Consider the following 22,500-nt stretch of genomic DNA (forward strand, 5'->3'; position numbering starts at 1 on the left):
AAACTGTATTGCTCCTCTATGAAGGGCTATGGAAATAAATCAATAATATATTAATATTGTGATATGAGAGCTAGATTTTAGATATTGTAATATTGTGATATTGTCATAAATGTTGTGTTTTCCTGGTTTCAAAGGCTGCGTTACATTAAAAATGATGATTATCCACATTACTGGTGGTTATTTATTAAAATATCATTGTGTAAATATTCAGTAAAAGCACCAATAGTCACCCTGCAATGTGGATATAGAGGTACAAATATTGTGACAGTTGATTTTCTCCACTTCGCCCCGGTCACTTTACTCAAATACTGTACTTAAAGTACATTTGAATGGTACTTGTACTTTCATTTTTCCCACTTCGATGACGTCTGCTCCCCAGAGGATGAACCCTCTTAAATTTTAAACAAACCGTTAGATACTTTTAATATCAATAAAGTTTAATTGTTATCACGAGGCATTATTGTTCCGTCATTAGTTATGGAACAATAATATTCAGTTAAATAGAGATACACTCAGATAATAGTCAGTTTAACAGTCATGTAATGAGATCATAATGTTGTATCGCACACACACACACACATACTACAGTGTGTGTGTGTGTGTGTGTGTGTGTGTGTGTGTGTGTGTGTGTGTGTGTTTCCTGGAGAGTCCAAGACGCTGTGAAAGGAGCTTAGTGAATATTTGATGGCAGCTCTGGGAGGTCGGGTTGCACTCAGACACACAACAGAAGCTCGCTTCACGGTTTCGGGCCGTTTTCCTGCTGCAGACGCAACAAACGCTTCACTTCATGTGTGTGAAGATGTCTTTAAAACGTCATCAACTGAGCTCCATGTAGAAAACAACGACTCAACACTTATCAGACGCCTGACCTGTTGACTTCATGAGAGGAGGATTCGTCTGTCGGTGAAAACCGACTTTAAATTGAACATCTGCTCTCGTTTGAACTTGGTAACTTGTAACAGACGCGACACACATTTTAGGTTTTATTGTAATTTTAACAGAACTTTAAATTAGTTTTTTTTTCATTTCTCGCAGTAGCCGTGTTTCCATTCACATGTTTTTGTGCTTATTTTGATGTTTCACATTAAATAAAGCTGCACGGAAACGGCAACAAGCAATAAAACTTCCTCAATTGCTTAAAAACGTTTTTACACTCACTTGAGGTGTTTTTTTTGTCTTTGTTGATGTGAATGTAGTGAACATTTCATCTTTTCATGCTGTCGGTGTCTTCTCCAATCTATGTTAGCAGTGTGTTAGCTCCTATCTTCAGCGTTAGCTCCTCTGTTAGCAGTGTGTCCTGCTAAGTATTCTTTTATGTTTTTTTGTAAAGTAAGCTGTTGAGTTTACTGGTAATATAGTATTTCTAGACCGTAGTAATGCTACTTTTACTGAAGTGCATTATCTAAGGAACTTTTTCTTTCACCTCTTCTTCCTCTTCGGGCGCATTACCTCACATGAAGACTGTTTCCAACCATAAGAGCAACCACAGACGTTACATTTGCCTGAGAACAATATTTAGAAGTCGTATTACCACAAACTATCCAGCTCATGTCCCACTTTGTTCTGAGGACACTGGGTCAAACGGAGAAGCTCCATTCACATAAATGTTGATAATATTTAACTCTCTCTAACAGGGCCCATGATTGTTTGGTCTGAGGCAATGTGCTGACATTGAGTGTGTGGGTGGTGTGTGTGTGTGTGTGTGTGTGTGTGTGTGTGTGTGTGTGTGTGTGTGTGTGTGTGTGAGCTATCAGGAGGACAACATGTGACTTCAGCATGTGACTGTGTGTGATTTTTGGACTTTTCACCTCTTGTTCTGCTTCTTTGTTTTTCTGCCGTTTAGAGCTCAGCTGATCAAAGAACTGATTGAAATCCAGAGTCACTAAATAAAGAACTGTTTTTAGTCATTTATCAAGTAGAAAGATAAACATTTGTCGGGTGTGAATCAATATATTCTCTCACTGAAACATTATTATTTTAATAATTTGTATCTATTAAAGCACTTGAGTTTAGTGAAACACTTTATTTTAGCAAAGTTAAACAGCCTTAAAGTGTTATATTATATTACCTAAAGTACAAGTTAAAAGGCTGTAGGTAAAAACACCGTCTATCATTATCATTAAGTATTAAACCAAACTAAATGTTATTTAATGGCTTAGAGAAATTATAACGCTGCAATTTCACACAGTATTTATATATTTGCTATGCCATGGAGTATAAAGTTGCACAAAACGGAAATACTCAATTAAAGTATGTAAAATTGTACTTATGTACATTTAAAATGCTTCGTTACTTTCCTCTTAAAGGGACAGTTCACCCCAAAGTCTGAAATACATATTTGTCCGTTTAAATGAACTCAACAACGTGTCTCTTTCCAGAAATCATGACCCGGTCACTGCAGATAATCCACAGAGCTATAGCTAACGTTACAGCTCAGATGCCGTTAACGTTTAAATCTGGTCTACTCATAGACGCCTCCCTCTGCGCGGTGGTAAGGTTGGCGAGTGTAGTTCAGTTAAAAGAAAGTAGTTCCTACATGAAACTGCTCACAGGAAAGTCTGTGGAACTACAAGAGGATAGTTTAGATGTTTGTGGTGAACTGTCCCTTTAAATCATCTTTACAACCGTCTATCTGGAGTCTCTGCTGTCTAAAACTGAAATAAAACAAGTGTAATAACATCAGAGATGGTTTTTCCCTCACGACTGTAAAGAAGATCCATTCATTTAAAAGAATCTGGAAAGTATCTAAAGACAGATAAATAAAAGCTAATTCAAACCACTAAGAACAAAACAAGATGAGAAGGACGGAGACAAACTGGCTCATATTGAGAGAGGAAGAAGAGGAGGATGAAGAGGAGGAAGAGGAGGTGACAGGGAGTCTCTGTACTGAATCAGATCAGCTTCCTCACACAGAGTGAACCATCTGTCTACCAGAAACACTCACTGTGTGTGTGTGTGTGTGTGTGTGTGTGTGTGTGTGTGTGTGTGTGTGTGTGTGTGCGTGCGTGTAAGAGAGAGAGAATCACTTTCATTACATTAGTTGTTTAAATCTCTCTGAGTTTCAGGTATCTGTGTTTCCTCTCAGGCGACCATCTGCCACCACTGTGTGTGTGTGTGTGTGTGTGTGTGCGTGTGTGTCTGTGTGTGTGTGTGTGTGTGTGTGTGTGTGTAAATATGTGTGTGTGTTAATATGTGTGTAATGTGTGTGTGTGTGTGTTGATGCTGCAGGATCATCCAGATGATGTTGGTGGATGTTTTAATGCAGATTATTTATCATCATCATCATCAGAAAATCATGTTAATGTGTTTTTTAATGGAGCGATTAAGTCCCGCCTCCTCCTGTGGACCGCCATGAGACTTTATTTCAAAATAAAATATGTACGGTAGTCAACGGTGAGAGACAAATAATGTTTTGATCCCAGTTCAATTGTTTAATGAATGACACTTTTGTTGTTTGCCCATTTAAATAAATACTTCTTGCACCTATTTCCATGTAAATATGTATCCTAACCATTGACTTCCATACATACTTTATCCTAAAATGAAGGTCCCATCTATGACACTGACAGGGGCGGGGCAATATATACAAAAAATAATAAGTGTCCTCACTTGCTTCTCTCTTTGTACTTTAAATGACATCATGGAAAACTGACTCATGAGATGAAGCTGTTGTTGATAATAATAACTGATGAAAACCACACACACACACACACACACACACACACACACACACACACACACACACACACACACACAGATGCTGAGAGCTGCGAGGACACATGTTGAACAGGATCAGTAACATTATACGCTGTAAGTGAAGACTCTTAACATTAAAGTAATATCACGATGAAGAAATACTCTAGTACTGAGGACTCTTCTTCATCGTCAACGAACATCAACGTACTGTAAGGGTTCCACCAAAGTGTTTTCAGAGGCGCAGCGTTTTTTTACCTCCAGCTGACGTCCTTTGGTTTGCTGCAGTAAAACGACAGGTTTTCTAAAGGGAACACTACCGCCTTTGTCCACAGGGACCGCCAGAATCAACACAAAGTTAAAGGTCCTTGTAGCAGCTTTACGTCTGTAGAATATGACGTGTTGGCCAGCACTTCTCTGCAGCATTTTGACACATATGTTTACCTTTAACAACAATTGAGCCTCTGTTTCCATATGTTCTCATATTAGAAGTAGTGTTTTTCATATGTTCCTGTATAAAAAGTAGTGGTTTTCATATATTATCATATTAAACGTAGAGTTTTTCATATGCTTTCATATAAAAATGTTATTTAATCATAGCCTTTGAGTAATTTTAAAAGTGCAGAAGGCCACATGCGATGACGATAACATTTTGATCATTCGTCCAGCTTCTGGTTCCAAAAAAAAAACAAGATGGCGACGGCCAGAATGCTGAATTCACGCCTTCAAAACCGTCGTCCAGATACCAGCTTGTGACGTCGCGTTGACTTAGTCCACTTCTTATTGATTACATCACAGTTTCTCAGAGTCTCACAGTGAAGAATTGGGGATATTTTTTGAATAACCTGAAGGCATTTATTTGTATACATTTTGTCTTCTGTCTCAGTTTCTGTGTCTTTGTTCTTTCTTTGATGTACATATTTAATGAGGATCGTTGGAGGGAGCCTGAGATCTTCAGACTTATTGTCAACAACTGTTGTGCTCAAGACAATAAACACAAACACTGTAACATTCACCCCTTTATATGTACTCCAGTACTCTGATGTTGTACTTCAGTAAAAGTAGTAATACCACCGTGTAGGAAGTGTGTGTGATATATTTGAACCTGTTAGTGTGCAGACACTTCTGAGGTTATATTGCATAATACATGAAATACAGTTGTAGTACTCGTAGTATTGGCAGTATTCCAGCAGCAGTGGGGGTATTTTCTCAGGTTTTATTACCGTCGATGTATTAATCCTCTCTCTCTCCCTCCATCCTTACTTCCTTCCTCGCTGCGATTGCCCAGCTTCTCTCCTCTGCTTCCTTCCTCCCTACATCCTCATTCCTCCCCTCCCCTCCTTGTTTCTATGGCAGCAGGGCGGGAAGGGGGCGGAGCAACAGTTGTCATTACTTAAGTGATGTGAGCAGAGCGAACAGCTGCTTGTGCTGATGGAGATCCTGAGAAATGTGTGTGAGAGACTTCTGCTGGTATGTGAGGGTCATAGTGAAGTGTGTGTGTGTGTGTGTGTGTGTGTGTGTGTGTGTGTGTGTGTGTGTGTGTGTGTGTGTGTGTGTGTGTGTGTGTGTCGCTGCATAACTCTATTTATAGACCACATAGCTGAGACCCTGAGGGAGTTGTTCTTCTAGTTTCAAACATGCTATACTTAAAACATTATATAATGAGTTGTTGTATTATAGTTCTTGATGCTTTAATGTTGCAGCTGGCTCATTTGAATGACTTTATATACTTCTGGGGACGTTGTGAGTTTCTGGGGATCAATAAAGTTTTGGTGATGTAATCTTATCAACTCATTAGTTGATTACATTTTGTGTTATTAATCTGAAATAAAGGTTAACAGATGAATGCAGCGCAGTGAAAAGTTCAGTATTTATCTCTGGGATTAGAAGTATAATGTAGCAGAAAATGAAAATACTTACGTAAAAGTAAAAGTACTACTAAATTGGTCTGAAGTACAGTGTGTATATTGAGTAAATGTATTTGATGAAGAGTCAGACTGCTGCAAAATAGAACAATATATATATATATATATTATTAAATATAAAAAATATATATCTTATTTTGAAATTAGCACAATTATGATACAGTATTGTTTATAATGTGAAACGTGTGAAGATTGATACAATATTATATATATAGATACATAGATTGTATAGATGTAGATGTATAAACTCTCAGAATTCAGACATGAAAATGAGTCAGAAAAGAAAAAGGAAATCCAAAGTTTTAAAACTAAATAAAGAACTGAAACAGCTGGAACACAAATAAAATATCATGTGAATGCAGCATGGAGCGGTGAAACCTGACGACACACACGCACACACACGCACACACACACACACACACACACACACACACACACACACACACACACACACACACACACACACACACACTCGGGGAGGATAAGGTGTTGTGGTTAATTGGTTGGTATTTGGGGTTCCCCTCCAGATGTGGCCCCTCGCTCTCTAAATGCCCTCTTTGTGTCCGACGCCGCTCAAGTCTTTTTTTCCCACAGACCCTCTCATTCACTGCTTCTGCTACCTGACTCCGCTCACCTCCACCTCCCAGACGGGAGGCGTCTAGGGCCTCAGTATCCTGTATCCAGCTGACCCAGACATCCAGCTGGATGGAATCTCTCACCGGCCATAACACACACACAAACACACACGTCTCAAATCGTGAAATTCAACGGCCTTTTATTCGCTCATATTTCCTGCAATATGTTCAGTATTTATTCACGTCTTCACAGCTGAACTCGTGTGTTTCCTGTCAAACACCTGAGAGAACGTAAACCTGTCTAGCACAGACGTCCCGACACATAATTATTAAAGGAGCACATGTTCTTTTAATCCAGCAATAATTCCAACAGATACAGATTTATAAAAGTATTAAAACAACAATTACTTCACTTTTTCTATCAAATCAAAATGAGACAAACGTCTGTTCGTCGTCTCTGTTTCCTACTAATTATATTTATTTTTGATGTTCTTCTAATATATTTTCTGTTGACATAATGAAGGAATTTATCTACAAAGACACCAAAAATGACATTTGCATTAATTTGCATCCTGTTGTTTTAGTTGCTTTATGTTTAGGAACTTAAATCATTTGGCTCAGATTAATGAGAGATAAAGATTAAACACATGCGACTTGTTTTTCAATATTAAACATCCAGTCAATTTTATTCATAAAGCCCAAAATAACGAAGGGTGCTGAAACAACTACATCGTGGTGCCGACTTGTAAAAAGTCTGAATTCATGTTTTATTATTTCTCTCTGCAAGACGACGAGCAGAGAACTTTAAACATGTTTGTTTTTTGAGTGGAGTTTGGTTCGATCGGTGCTAGGCTATGCTAGCATTGTACCAAACAGAGTCAGTGATAATCAGCCAATCAGCAGCATCCAGATGAAACCAGGGTCCAGTTAGACCTGATCAGATCAGATCAGTGGAGCTTCATTGATCAACTGAGTCACAGTGATCAGCCGTGTTGATCAGCAGCACAGTCCAGATCCTTCTTCACTCCACCTTCCACGTGGATCTTTTGACTCTGACTTGTCTCGTGGATGTTTTGACTCTGACTTGTCTCGTGGATTTTTTGACTCTGACTTGTCTCGTGGATTTTTTGACTCTGACTTGTCTCGTGGATCTTTTGACTCTGACTTGTCCCGTGGATGTTTTGACTCTGACTTGTCTCGTGGATGTTTTGACTCTGACTTGTCCCGTGGATGTTTTGACTCTGACTTGTCTCATGGATCTTTTGACTCTGACTTGTCTCATGGATGTTTTGACTCTGACTTGTCCCATGGATCTTTTGACTCTGACTTGTCTCGTGGATGTTTTGACTCTGACTTGTCCCGTGGATGTTTTGACTCTGACTTGTCTCATGGATGTTTTGACTCTGACTTGTCTCATGGATGTTTTGACTCTGACTTGTCTCATGGATCTTTTGACTCTGACTTGTCCCATGGATGTTTTGACTCTGACTTGTCCCGTGGATGTTTTGACTCTGATTTGTCCCGTGGATGTTTTGACTCTTGACTTGTCTCGTGGATCTTTTGACTCTTGACTTGTCTCGTGGATCTTTTGACTCTGATTTGTCCCGTGGATGTTTTGACTCTTGACTTGTCTCGTGGATCTTTTGACTCTTGACTTGTCTCGTGGATCTTTTGACTCTGACTTGTCTCGTGGATCTTTTGACTCTGACTTGTCTCGTGGATCTTTTGACTCTGACTTGTCTCGTGGATCTTTTGACTCTGACTTGTCTCGTGGATCTTTTGACTCTTTTGACTTAGGAGGACGTACACTGGACCTGGATGAGTTCAGTCCTTTTGCTTTAGTGGGAATCAAACCTGTGACCTGTGTTGAGTTACATGAGAGACAGAAAGAAGAGCGGTGTACTGTAGTAAAGCACCGGGTCACACACACTCCCACTGGGAGGAAGCTGATTGGCTGACAAAGATAAGAATCTCCCGTTACCACGTCAACGGTCGAGTGCCCCGTCCGTCAAGCGTCTGTTCCCACGGTAACAAAAGCTCCCGTCCTACCCCCCCCCCCCCCCTACACACACACACACACACACACACACACACCTCCATGCCCCTTACCCTTCCACACACACACACACATTTTAAAGAGTTGGGAAAGCTTCCAGTTTGTCTTGATTGGAAACACTGTTTTATCTCTATCTTTATGAGGACGTTTTTCAGTCTTCAAAGGTTTGTTTTGAGGGTTCAAACTGTTGAATTCGGGGTTAAGAACAGATGTAAGTGAAGTGTTTGTCCAAAGGGAATGTCTTTTGTTAGGTCAATGCGAGTCCCCACATGTACAGAAATGTGCAAATGTGTGTGTGTGTGTTTGTGTGTGTGTGTGTGTGTGTGTGTGTGTGTGATTTTGCGGTCAGTACAAATGCTTTTATTCTCGGGGAAGGAAGAGATAAAAAGGCCAAACTGATCCTATTAGATTGAAAAGGAGACACACACACACACACACACACACTTTCCATCTGAATGTGGAGCTCATTTAAGAAAATGTTGTTGGCGAAGGTTGTTGTTACTCCCGTCAACTTAGAATATTAAATATTAAATTCTTGACAAACAACAGGATGCAGAGGGTTTGAATGGTGATCATGTATCAGGTCCAGCTGATTGTTGTCTATAATCACTGAGGAATCTGACATTCGTCCTCTGAGACTTCACATGCTGACTAACATCGTTATTGTCAGCTACATGGCCGAAGGTTAAACTCCACCATGAACCTTTAACTGCCTCTGACGGACAGAACAGCTGATGTCGGCGGCTCTGCTTCTCTCACCTTTGATTTGTAATGTGAGGGTTTCAGATGTTGGAGGTCGTGACCCACTTCTCTACATATCGGACCAAACTGACTCGGACATGTTTCTTTGTCTTGTTGGTGCTTTGACTCACATTGGTCTCAGTTTGGTGAGTGTTTTGACTCGGACCTGTGTCTGTCTGGTGACCGCCTCAATCACGTCTTCATATTCCTACATAATGACGACTCTCCAGCAGAAGATCTCTTTGTGGTGGTGAGGAAGCTCTTTTAAAACCTATTTTGAGTAGAGGTGATAACTGGGCGATGAGATCCTGACATGTGTTGATCTTTATCAGACATTTAATATAACTGTGTGTGTGTGTGTGTGTGTGTGTGTGTGTGTGTGGAGGAACGATCAAAACTCTCCGTCTGACCAAAGTCAATGTGGATTTAGATGTTTTAATGTGTAATGTGATCAAACAGTTTGAACTGCTGCTGCTGTGTCTCCTCAAAACATCTGAATTAAACAGGCTGGTAAATTGTTTGAATGAAGTGAAAGGTTAGAGCGTAAACACACACACACACACACACACACACACACACACACACACACACACAGCTCCAGGGGATGAAGAGACGACACACTGCTGCGTTGTTTAAAGAGAAGTGATACTTGAGCTGAATGAGTGTGTGTGAGAACAGACCGCTCAGTGTAAAGTCCAGTCAATGAACCCGAAGGCCACCAGCAGGTCTACACACACACACACACACACACACACACACACACACACACACACACACACACACACACACACACACACACACATTGTGCCCTGTGTTTACCTCTTCTGGAAAAATCCACCGCCAGAATTTCAAGGAAGGGCAGCTCAGAGTATTTCCAGTCATCAGAAACACTTGAATCAATAAGATGTGTTTGTCTCCAGCAGTCAGAATGAAATGAAACACTTTGTGATGAACGTCACTGAAGCCTCATGGAGACCAGAAGTGTTCAAGATCTACTGAATAGATCCACCATTAAACATGTAGGACCAGTGATGAAAGAGGCGTCTCTTCACAAAATTCAAAAATAACTTATTTGTCCGATTTTTATCGAGTCAAACCTGAGCTTCCGAGATGGAGGAGGAGGTGGAGATGCAGATAGAGATGGAGGAGGAGGTGGAGATACAGATAGAGATGGAGGAGGTGGAGATACAGATAGAGATGGAGGAGGAGGTGGAAATACAGATAGAGATGGAGGAGGTGGAGATACAAATAGAGATGGAGGAGGAGGTGGAAATACAGATAGAGATGGAGGAGGAGATACAGATAGAGATGGAGGAGAAGATACAGATGGAGATGGAGGAGGAGGTGGAGATACAGATAGAGATAGAGATGGAGAAGGAGATACAGATAGAGATGGAGGAGGAGGTGGAGATACAGATAGAGATGGAGGAGGAGGTGAAAATACAGATAGAGATGGAGGAGATGGAGATACAGATAGAGATGGAGGAGGAGATACAGATAGAGATGGAGGAGGAGATACAGATGGAGGAGGAGGTGGAGATACAGATAGAGATGGAGGAGGAGATACAGATAGAGATGGAGGAGGAGATACAGATGGAGGAGGAGGTGGAGATAGAGATGGAGGAGGAGATACAGATGGAGATGGAGGAGGAGGTAGAAGTGGAGATAGCAGAGGTGGAAGTGATAGTGGAGGTGGAGGTGATAGAGGTTGTGGAGGTGGAGGTGATAGAGATAGAGGATGTGGAGGTGATAGAGGAGGTGGAGGTGATAGAGGTTGTGGAGGTGGAGGTGATAGAGAAAAAGGATGTGGAGGTGATAGAGGAGGTGGAGGTGATAGAGGTTGAGGAGGTGGAGGTGATAAAGAAAAAGGATGTGGAGGTGATAGAGGAGGTGGAGGTGATAGAGGTTGAGGAGGTGGAGGTGATGAGGGTAAAAGCATCTCTGCAGCACATCGACCGCTGTGGCTGCAGAGTCAGAAACAGATCAAATGTTTTAGAGCTTTAAGAAACCACAAGATGTGAACTTCAACCTCAGATAACTCTCTGCTGACAGGTCACCTCTCTCTCTCTCTCTCTCTCTCTCTCTCTCTCTCTCTCTCTCTCTCTCTGTCTCTCTATCTCTCTGTCTCTGTCTCTCTCTCTATCTCTCTCTCTCTGTCTCTCTCTCTCTCTCTCTCTCTCTCTCTCTCTCTCTCTCTGTCTCTCTCTCTCTCTCTCTCTCTCTCTCTCTCTGTCTCTCTCTCTCTCTCTCTCTCTCTCTCTCTCTCTCTCTGTCTCTCTATCTCTTTGTCTCTGTCTCTCTCTCTATCTCTCTCTCTCTGTCTCTCTCTCTCTCTGTCTCTGTCTCTCTCTCTCTGTCTCTCTCTCTCTCTCTCTCTCTCTCTCTCTCTCTCTCTGTCTCTCTCTCTCTCTGTCTCTCTCTCTGCTACTTTTGTCAGTGTAGTATTATTATTATTATTAATAATAATAATAATAATACAATAATGTGACATAATAATATCACATTGATCATAACTATTCTGCAAAGTGCTTTTTGATACTTTGAATACTTTTACTTTGACGTGAAATGGAATAATTCTACATTGTTGTATTTCTACTTATTATGAAGTACTTCCGGGTGTGAAAACTTCTTCCAATACAACAAAAAAGTCAACTTGTTTTTTTCATAAAACCTCTACATGAAGATGTTTTAGTTTATTTATTCTCTACTTAATAAATAATAAGTAAACATGAATAAATACATCAATTAAAGCGTAGAATACGTAAAGTGCTGACTGTGTGAGTTTTTAAAAGCGTCTAACAGACAGACGCTGAGTGCTCCTGCTGACATTAATTATTTACTCATTAACATTCGCAGCGTCTGCATATTTCATGTATTTAATATCACTTCCCACATGTACCTTATACAGGCATAATACACAGTATCAGTGTGTATTTATCCTATTAGTGTATTAGTTGGCTACAGTCATGATTTTTTGTTCTGCTCCACTACATTTATCTGAAGTACTGGTTACTGTTTTTACACATTCAGATTATTAAAACAAAATACAATCCACTAATGAATGATGATGTATTATCATAAATAAAACTACTATCAGTATATAAAGTATTTAAAGTGAGCTCCACTTTTTACCAGCTGCAACATCAAAGTGAAGAACAAATTATTACATCGATATTTATAACACAATCAGATATTTTATTCTGCACTTTTGATTTTGAAGCCAATACATTTTGAGTTTTCACACCGTGGTAATAGTACTTTTACTTCAGTACGAGATCTGAGTACTTCCTGGTGAACAGAGACAAAGGAGCGTGTGTTTAACGTGTTCATACGTTCCCCGTGACGACGCTCTTGATTTTAATATTCAAACCGTGCGTGTGATTTATGAGCTCTAATGTCTGAGTCTTAATGGACTTCAGTGAGCTGGAGGAGTAAATCCATCAGACAGACGCAGTACTGAGGGAGTATTACTGCTCGGCTGTTTAACGGACTCTGTGATAATCTCACGGACCACATGTGTGTTTGATGTGATCAGAACACACCGGGTCTACCTGCATGCTCCCGTCAAGCAGCTTGTACCAGGGTCCATTCAGCTTTATACGGTTTTTACACAGTAAATAGGTCTGACGCCGTCACCTGGGCTCTGCACAAAGCAGTGCATGCTGGGATGGAAGACAGAAATGAGTTAATTTATTTTAAAATGCTGTGTTGTAAAAAGAAAGACATTTGTTTTAACTGTATTTAGAACGGAGGATTTGGAGATATTGTTTAGTTTCCTTCTTGGTTCTTCCCCTTATTGCTCAAGAAAGTATAATTTGACACATAAATGAGTTAATAACTAGAACAATAGACTGTATATAAGTAGTGGACTTAGTCATCGTGACGTCATCCATCGGTTTGAGGACTGACTTTTTGAAGCCTTGAGTTTGGCATTTTGGTCATCACCATCTTGTTTTTTGGTCATCACCATCTTGTTTTTTGGTCATCACCATCTTGTTTTTTGGTCATCACCATCTTGTTTTTTGGTCATCACCATCTTGGTTTTTGGTCATCACCATCTTGGTTTTTGGTCATCACCATCTTGGTTTTTGGTCATCACCATCTTGGTTTTTGATCATCACCATCTTGGTTTTTGATCATCACCATCTTGTTTTTTGGTCATCACCATCTTGGTTTTTGATCATCACCATCTTGTTTTTTGATCATCACCATCTTGGTTTTTGATCATCACCATCTTGTTTTTTGATCATCACCATCTTGTTTTTTGGTCATCACCATCTTGTTTTTTGATCATCACCATCTTGTTTTTTGATCATCACCATCTTGTTTTTTGATCATCACCATCTTGTTTTTTGGTCATCACCATCTTGGTTTTTGGTCATCACCATCTTGGTTTTTGGTCATCACCATCTTGTTTTTTGGTCATCACCATCTTGGTTTTTGGTCATCACCATCTTGTTTTTTGGTCATCACCATCTTGTTTTTTGGTCATCACCATTTTGTTTTTGGGTCGTCGCCATCTTGGTTTCTGCCCTTCACCATCTCTTTTTTTAGCCGTCACCATCTTGGCTTTTGTCCCTCAACATCTTATTTTTGTACAAACCAGGAGACGCACAAGGGGGTGGAGCTAAGTACCACCGAACGCTCAATAAGACATTTTTAGGCAACCAAAATGTTACAATCAACTTTCATGAAGTGATTGCAGTGGATTGTAGAACATTATGTTTTATTATTATGATTTGAATGAGGACTTTGACAGAAATGATTTGCAGGAATAGAAAGCTTACACTAAGATGTTAAACCTGAACAAACTCCAGTAAGGGTCCTTTAAGCTGTTGACAGTCATGTGATCAGGTTTGCAGGGAAAATGACGCCGATGTCTTCTTCTCCTTATCTACATTATGGTTCTTTGCGATCCCTTTGGGGTCCATCAGCACACAGTAAACAGGAAGTACTCAGGTCCAATCACTGACCCCACGATGGCTCCCTGTGGGATTCTGGGTAACGTAGTTGAGGTCCCTCCCATCATCAGCCTCCTGCTTAGAGGTAGAAGTGGTCATGAAGCCTTGCAGGCCAGCCTCAGGGCAGCAGGTGTTTCTAAACAGTCTGCAGGTCACATGTGACATAATGACTGGGAACACTGGGAGGACGGGGAGGACGGGGAGGACGGGGAGGACGGGAGGGGCCACAGATGTAGACCAACATGGGAACAGAGCAGAGGAGGAAACGTTAATCTGTATGAACTCAGGATAACAGAAGAGAGGAGCATCAGAGTGCTTATAGACAGGAAGCTATTATCCTATAGACAGGAAGCTATTATCCTATAGACAGGAAGCTATTATCCTATAGACAGGAAGCTATTATCTTATAGACAGGAAGCTACACTCCCAGCATCAGTGTGTGTGTGGAGGATGTGGTGTCTCCACGCCTCAGTTCTGGGAACATTGGGCCTCATTCCCTGATGATAAAGTATCATTAAAACCCGAATAGCAGAGAAAAAATGAACCCTAACCCTGAACAAAAACCTTTAATCCAGGAGGCTGCTGTTCATTCCCCATGTGAAGTGAGACGTCCACGTTGATTCATGAGTCACATTACTTCTGTAGTTATTTTAACCCAAACTGGAATCCAATCAACCATCTTTTCCTAAACCTAATCCAGTAGTTTTGTTTCCTAAACCTTTGTTGTTTCCTCTGAAGACGGAAGTTTATTTTGAAAAGACTAATTTACTAAGCATGTCCACTGTGTGTGTGTGTGTGTGTGTGTGTTTGTGTTTGTGTTGTCTTGGCTGCAGCAGACTGGGAGATAAGGACACACTTCACAGTCTAGAGGACACCTCACCTCATCTGTGTGTGTGTGAGACTGTTGAGTGATTGGAGATGGTGCGAGTTGATTCCTCTACACACACACACACACACACACACACACACACACACACACACACACACACTTGTCATGGTTACTGAGCAGCAGCAGCAGGAGGAGGCCGACAGACTGCAGTCGGTTAGACAGTCTGTTGTTGTGAATCTTTAGTTCCGCAACACCTTTAGGATTTTCAGTCAAAAGTCAGAAACACACAGTCGGTCTGAGTCTGTGTTTTCCTCCTCCAGCTGTTTGATCCTGAACGCCTCGCTGTCCTTCCTCTTCCTCCTCCTCCTCCTCCTCCTCCTCAGACTCTCTGCTGCTTTGTTTTTAGCACACATGCTAATGTAGCAGCCATGTTGGCAGCCAATGAAAAGCTGGCAGTAGTCAGTATTTCTCAATTTATGTTAACAACCTGAGGAGAAGCTCATGTTTTACAGACAAATTACACTTTGAAGGTTACATTAAAATAAAAAGATTGTATTCATTTAGTCAATATTATTAATTGTTTGTATTGGATTATTTTGGTTTGCATCAAATTGTACTAGTAAGATCAAATAAACTGGATATTTGTTGTTCTTTTGGAAAATATAAGGAACAAAACAATCATATAAACATAAGCATGCACTCTCTCTAGCTGGGAACCCAATCCCAGCTGAAGCCAGTGGAACCAGTGGGTTCATCTGGTGTGACAGGAGGGTAGGAACCAAAATGCTGCCAGATTTTTGTTCCTACCGTCTCTTTGTCTCTGGTCCTATTGGATGTGACAGCTGATATTGAGAGGAAGTGGCATGTGAAGATATGTGAGCGCTGCCAAACTGACCAGGCTGCGTGTGTGTGTGTGTGTGTGTGTGTGAGAAAGACCATGATAATGACCCTGCGACACACACACACACACACACATACACACACACACACTCTCAGACAAACAGCAGTATTGACTAAAGGCTCAAATAAACACAAATCCACTCCACATATCGACTGAAACAAGAGCTCAGACGGTATACAACAAACACACACACACACACACACACACACACACACACACACACACACACACACACACACACACTTGGTAAGATGAAGTCATGATGTTAGATGATACTGTTTGGGTTTGAACCGAGGCGACTGTGTGTGTGTGTGTGTGTGTGTGTGTGTGTGTGTGTGTGTGTGTGTGTGCGTGCGTGCGTGCGTGCGTGTTGGACAATGAGGCTACGTTCAGACAATTCTACTAATTTTAGTAGAATTTTACCAATTGCTAATTTTTGTCCAGAGTTTCTAAAATCAATCTGGATTTGTCAAAAACAAAGTATTGTGGGCCTCGGAGAAGACTGTCAGACCCTGTTAATAAGGGTCTGACAGTCTAATAATTAAAATAAAGACACTACCACTTTAGTCCACAGGGACCGCCAAAATCAACATGAAAAGTTCCTTGCAGTAACTTAAAGTGAAAGTACTAATACCACAATGTAAAAATACATACAAATAATTGTATTACTTAAGTAGAACCATTGACTGTATAGAAGAAGTGGACGTAGTCATCATGACGTTTCTCATTGATTCGTGGACGTTTTGAAGCCTTGAGATCGGCGATTTTGCCGTCGCCATCTTGGATTACAACCGTTGCCATGTTGGTTTTTTTGCAGCCAGTGAACAGGAAGTGACCACATCTGGACTGAGGAGGAGTGACGTAGAGACGCCGTATACGTCTCTGGTAGAGACCTGTCAATCACTGTGTAGCCCCGCCCCTAAAGCATCTCCTCTTTATGGTGTGTTTGACTCTAAATGCAGCATAATGTACTAAATGAACATCATGCTGTGTTGAAGAAGACTGTAAACTAGAGACTGAGACCATAAACTCATGTTTAAATTTAAACCGTGTGGTTTGTATTCATCGTCCACAGCGAGCAGCATCTGTTCACGGCGTCCTGATTGAAGATTTACCTGCTGATTGGAGAACACACCTTTTCTGTGGCTGTGGTATAAAAAACAAAACACACCTGGATGAGAGCCGACTGATTCTTCTTTATCTGTTTTGTCTGAGAGGAAAAGCAGAAGCTGCCTTCGTTCATTCAGCCTTTTTTTTGGGCTAACATGCTAACGCTCCTCACAGCTTTCTGCTCCTTTGTGTCGGCTCTCTTTAGTTTCTAATGTTTATTTTTTATTTTATTTTGTTCTGCAGCCGGTTTTCTTGGCCGTCCTGCTGCTCCTGGTGTGTCGGTCCGTCTGGCTCCAATGCTAATGTTCCTACCAGTCCTCTGCCTCCGCTCTGATCCGTGTGAACTAATGCAAGAAACAAAGAATAGCGTTTTGTTTTCATCCGTTCTAACTTCAGCTCCGGTGTAGAGTCTAGCCTCTGTTCGCCTCCTGTTTACTTTCACTGTAGGCGGGCTTTTGTGGGGACTTTCAGCTCTTATCTCGCTGTTTTTCAGAGATGCAGAATCTTGGCACCAGGTTGATTTTTTATACAGAAGGTTAACCAAGGACAGAGAGGGTCTTCTCACATTATAAATCAGTGTGAACAGCAGAGGACGGCTGCAGGAGTCTCGTGAAAAATCATTCAAACATTCAAAGTGAGGTTCAACTCACTTATTTATACTCCCAACTTTAGTCTTTAGTCACAAGTATGTTGTGTTTTTAATCACAGATCAACAGGTAGATCAACAGGTAGATCAACAGGTAGATCAACAGGTAGATCAACAGGTAGATCAACAGGTAGATTGGCGTAATAACGTCTGTAATGTCGACGTTTATGCCTCAATTTACGCAACAACAAAAAAAGAGATCACGGTGTGTTTTACCTCTTGATGGCGACTCAAAGAAAGTCACCCGAGCATGAAATACGTTGTTGGAGCTTCAACCACTTTAGTTAAGTTTATGTATATAAACTTAATATATATATAGCGGCTTCAATCGCTGTAGTGAAGCCGAGTTCAGTAAAGTTTGACTGGATGTTCTTTTCCCCGACTCGTATGCCCATTAAAATGAACAGATTTGGTTCTGAAACGTTTCCATCTTCAATGCTTCAATCAAGAGTCCAAAGAGAGTTCAGATATCCAGAAGGTGCTGGATGTGTAGACATCTGTTTAGTTGTCTCAACCTAACTAAGTAGTTTAGTTGTAGACATCTGATCCAGGGTGCAGATCAGACCATAGGGCAGACCCCCAAAATACCCTGCATAGTGTGTGTATATATATATATCTATATCTATATATATATCTATATCTATATATATATATATACAGTAGATACCCCATGAGCCTTGAAAGCTTCTGATCCTCCAAGAGGAGCAGGAGGTCTGGGATACCGTTCTTATCCTGCTGGCACCACAACCTGATCCCAGACAAGCAGCAGAAAACACATGGGTTTTTTTCAGATTGTTTATCATTTTGCTTTTTATTTTGTCAAAGCAGCAACATAGAAAGACTCCGGAAGTGGTGTGAAGGAGATGATAAAAGAAGTTCAGCTTCCTCTTTGTATTGACCCATTTTGCAGAAACAGCTGTGAGAGAAGGGATTAGCTCTCTTCTTTGTTGGTCCGCTGACCAAAACACCAAAGTTTGAATGTGTCTGAATGTGTTTTGTCAGTTTAACTCTGTTTTCGGTGTTTTTCACCAGTCAGCATCCTGTAAGCTCGCCGGTCAAACTGTTATTTCTGTGACCACAGTAGGAAATGAACTGGTTCCGTTATTCTCTCCCTTAAACACACACATGCTGAAATGAGGATGATGTCATTATTTTTGGAGCTCAAGCATTGACTTGCCAGGTGTGTTCTCGCTCCTCACATACCTGTGTGTGTGTGTGTGTGTGTGTGTGTGTGTGTGTGTGTGAAGGAAGAGAGGGGGGGTGTGTGGTAATTGACTTCCTGTTTCACTGCCAGACTGAAATCACCAGGTTATTCTCTTCAGCTGTTCACCTCTTTGTTCTCCATTTCATCCAGAAATATCACAGAAAAGCAGAAGCTACTAACAAACACACAACATGAGTATAAGATGTATGTTTTTAAGACACACACACACACATCACAATCCCTGTAACAGCAGACAAATTAAGGCAGTTTATTCTAAACAAATCTACTGAGGAAGCACAAATCCCGAGGTTCAGAAAGTCAGTTAGACTCTGAGGATTTAGCTCACGCTGCTCTATTTTGAATTAAAGTGTAAATGTTTTTGATGGATTATCAAACCATAAGCAGCTGGAGTAAAGCTCTGTGCTTTGTGATTGGACAGACTTCGGACGGAGAAGTTAGCTGTTGAACTCCAGTAAAGTCTGCAAATGTGATTGAAAAAGTCACGACACTGATGGATGCAAACTAAACACAGAACTCCAACCTACAGACACAGCTGCAAACATCTGTTAGGTTCATAACTCTAGTTTCTGCTCATGGAGGAGAATGTTAAAGCAGCCTGAGGTTCAACCTAACTGAGTAGTCTAGTTGTCTCAACCTAACTAAGTAGTGTTGTTGTCTCAACCTAACTAAGTAGTTTAGTTGTCTCAACCTAACTGACTAGTTTAGTTGTCTAAACCTAACTAAGTAGTTTAGTTGTCTCAACCTAACTGACTAGTTTAGTTGTCTAAACCTAACTGAGTGGTTTAGTTGTCTCAACCTAACTGGGTAGTTTAGTTGTCTCAACCTAACTAAGTAGTTTAGTTGTCTCAACCTAACTAAGTAGTGTTGTCTCAACCTAACTAAGTAGTTTAGTTGTCTCAACCTAACTAAGTAGTTTAGTTGTCTCAACCTAACTGAGTAGTTTTAATATAAATACTTGAGTAAAGGGCAAGTACCTCAGTTGTATTTATGTTCAGTAGTGAATGGTTTTGGTAACATTCCAGCATTGGTTTCATTGAGATGGAGAGCTGCAGGTGTCTGATGATGATAACTGTCAATCTATCAATATCACAGTAATAATCAAACTGTGAGACATCTAAAGGTCTCATTCACACCTCAAAAAACCTCCTTCTTCCTGTGAGCTGAAAAACCAGAAGCCCATTAACGGTGACTCATCCTGTACAAGTTTGTGTGTGTGTGTGTGTGTGTGTGTGTGTGTGTGTGTGTGTGTGTGTGTGTGTCTTGTTGTTACACAGAGAGATAGAGAGAGAGCATGCTGGGTAATCTCATTACCTGGGTGGTCTCCACCCTGTGATTGGTGGCTTATTATATTATTACACACACACACACACACACACACACACACACACACACACACACACACACACACACACACAGGATGACTCAACCGCCCTCCGTTGTAGCTGTGTGTGTGTGTGTGTGTGTGTGTGTGTGTGTGTGTGTGTGTGTGTGTGTGTGCGTGTGTGTGTGTGTGTGTGTGTTGTGGTATTACAGTGCAGGATTACAGTGTATTAGTGTTGTTTATCCGTCTACATTCAGCTATTGATCTAAGCCAACCTCTTTGTGTGTGTGTGTGTGTGTGTGTGTGTGTGTGTGTGTGTGACTGCTCACTGGTGACCTCTGACCTCACACGATGGCTTTACTTTCCCTTTGTTATTTACGTGACACACACACACACACACACACACACACACACACACACTCGGCAGTGTCGGCTCAGTGAAAACATGTAAATCCATTTGTGTTTGTTTCTTCCTGTTTTAACCTTAAAAGATAAAAACATCTTCAACACAGTTTAAAAGTGAGCGCCCCCTACAGGCTGCAGTGGTCCTTACAGACACACACACACACACACACGCTCACACTGCGTGAGGTGAGACAGGTGTTGTAACTACAACAGGAAGCTGGTTGTTGTCAGCAGGTGAAGCTGCAGCAGAGACACAGAAAGCAGTTTACCTTCAGTCTGCAGAACCAGACCGACTGCTGCAGGAAGGAGATTATTTCATCAGAGCAGATAAATAACTGGGCAGGAGCATCATTAAAAACTCATTAGCGTGTGTGTGTGTGTGTGTGTGTGTGTGTGTGTGTGTGTGTGTGTGTGTGTGCTCAGAAACTCACTTCAGCTATCAGCCAAACAGATGTGACTATTGTGTTCCATTAACGAGGGTTCAGAGGAATAATTACAGCAAAATTCAAGTGGTTTTTTTTTTTACTTTCCCGTCATCAGAGAAAGAAACAAGACAGATTTAATATTTTAGGAGAAGCAGAAGATATCTCAACAACTACCGGTCCAGGCCGTTCTCATGCAGCGTCTGTAGCTACAGAATATTATGGGCTGTACATCAGTTCTTATGTAATCCACGTAATCGTGAACCAGGAAGTACAAAGAGCACAAAACGAGTGAGACAAAGACCATATTTAAACCAGCGAATGAAACTGATACAACAAAAAGCAAAATGACAGAATTGACAGTCAACATTGAGCGCATAACATTTTTTTAAAACACATTTTAAGACTTCAAACAGAAAGTATGTGAAAGAGGTATAACCTATATTCACTTCATATTTTAAGGATTTCTGCTTTGAAACTTGTAATTATGGTGAAAAATGTCCACGACTGGAAGGAAGTCAAAGGAAAAATTCAATAACATTGAAGTCAAGAGGGTGTGAACAAATACATGAAAGACATGGAAGTGAAGTGGCCTTAATCTGTGTGTTTTACTATAGATTATGTCTATAATGTATGTCTATCTGTGTGCCTTTCTTTAATTTCGTAAAATATTGTTTTTTTCAATCATTAATTAATTCATCTTTATCTTCTTATATTGTCACAATGTTTTCCAGTTCATTGCAACAATAAAAAGATGAAATGAATTCCGAGTTAAAATAATTCAGAGTCTGTTGGTGTGAGCTCAGACTGCAGTGAGAACGCTTCTTATTGTTCGTATTCACGATGAAGAACAATGAAGCATTGTTCCTCAGATTGAAGTGGTTAAAGCTCGTGGTTCTCTCTCTGAGGAGTTCATGCTGTGGTTTTATTCTGTCAGCGGTCTGAATGAGTGGATGGAGGCCGGCTGTGTGAGGGTCTAACAGGGATTACTGCAGATTTACCTTCACATTACATTAACCCGGAGAGGATGATGGAGGGATGATGGAGGGTGTTTGCTGCAGCAGATGAAGGATTTAGCATTTTATTTTCATGTTTTTACTCAGATTATGTCTTTTTTTTTACCTGTCCAGTCCGATACACTCTCTTGTTAATCCTGTGAAGCCGAAGTCTGTCTATTTTCCATCGGTCACATAACGGTGAGGTCGAGGACGATACGGAACGATACGGAACCATGAATCAAAAGAAACACGCTCCTGTTGAATGTCCGGCAGCGTCTACATCCGTCTCCTCTGATTACACTGTAATCAATCACAAAGCTTCAGTATTAAAATGGAAACATGCAGACGATATGAAAACACGTCCTGTGATGAGAAGGCGCTGATTTCATTCTGCTTCTGGACCCCGACGTCTGTCAGCGTCTGGTTAAAACCAATCTTTAATATTTTAAAACACAAATATACTGTATAGCCTCAATCTTTAATAAAATGACTCAGTAGTTCCTTGAAAAAGCTGGTTGATTTAGTTTTTATCAAACACAGTTTATGTTTTCTACTGATGAAAGTGCTTCAACATTGTTTATGAGATTATAAATTATAGCTCCTCACACTTTTAAATACTACAGAAAGAAACAGCAAAAGATGCTGAAAATTGTTTTTATCTTTGAGCTTTACTAGTTAACGAGTAAATATAT

General features: G+C 40.7%; 2 protein-coding genes across 2 annotated transcripts in view; both read left to right on the forward strand.

Annotated features, from left to right (window-relative positions):
- mgat4b (alpha-1,3-mannosyl-glycoprotein 4-beta-N-acetylglucosaminyltransferase B) overlaps window positions 1-22,500 on the forward strand; it is a 69,723-nt gene that overhangs the window by 9,071 nt on the left and 38,152 nt on the right. The window lies entirely within an intron of this gene.
- LOC137870069 (probable inactive protein kinase DDB_G0270444) lies at window positions 8,388-11,375 on the forward strand. Its single transcript, XM_068707064.1, has 2 exons — window positions 8,388-10,169; window positions 10,332-11,375. The coding sequence occupies exons 1-2, from the start codon at window positions 10,101-10,103 to the stop codon at window positions 10,992-10,994; spliced, it is 732 nt and encodes a 243-aa protein (XP_068563165.1). The 5' UTR covers window positions 8,388-10,100; the 3' UTR covers window positions 10,995-11,375.

The sequence above is a fragment of the Cebidichthys violaceus genome, unplaced genomic scaffold, assembly GCF_023349555.1.
Source record: "Cebidichthys violaceus isolate CVI_PGR_0920_01 unplaced genomic scaffold, fCebVio1.0.p SCAF_129, whole genome shotgun sequence".
Taxonomy (NCBI): Eukaryota; Metazoa; Chordata; class Actinopteri; order Perciformes; family Stichaeidae; genus Cebidichthys; species Cebidichthys violaceus.

What these genes read in the sequence shown, in the direction of transcription:
- LOC137870069 (XM_068707064.1), top strand. Translation starts at nt 10,101, where the DNA reads ATGGAGGAGGAGGTGGAGATGCAGATAGAGATGGAGGAGGAGGTGGAG. An exon ending in TACAGATAGAGATGGAGGAG is followed by an intron (nt 10,170 to 10,331) that starts GTGGAGATACAG and finishes GAGATGGAGGAG; the next exon opens with GAGGTGGAGATACAGATAGA.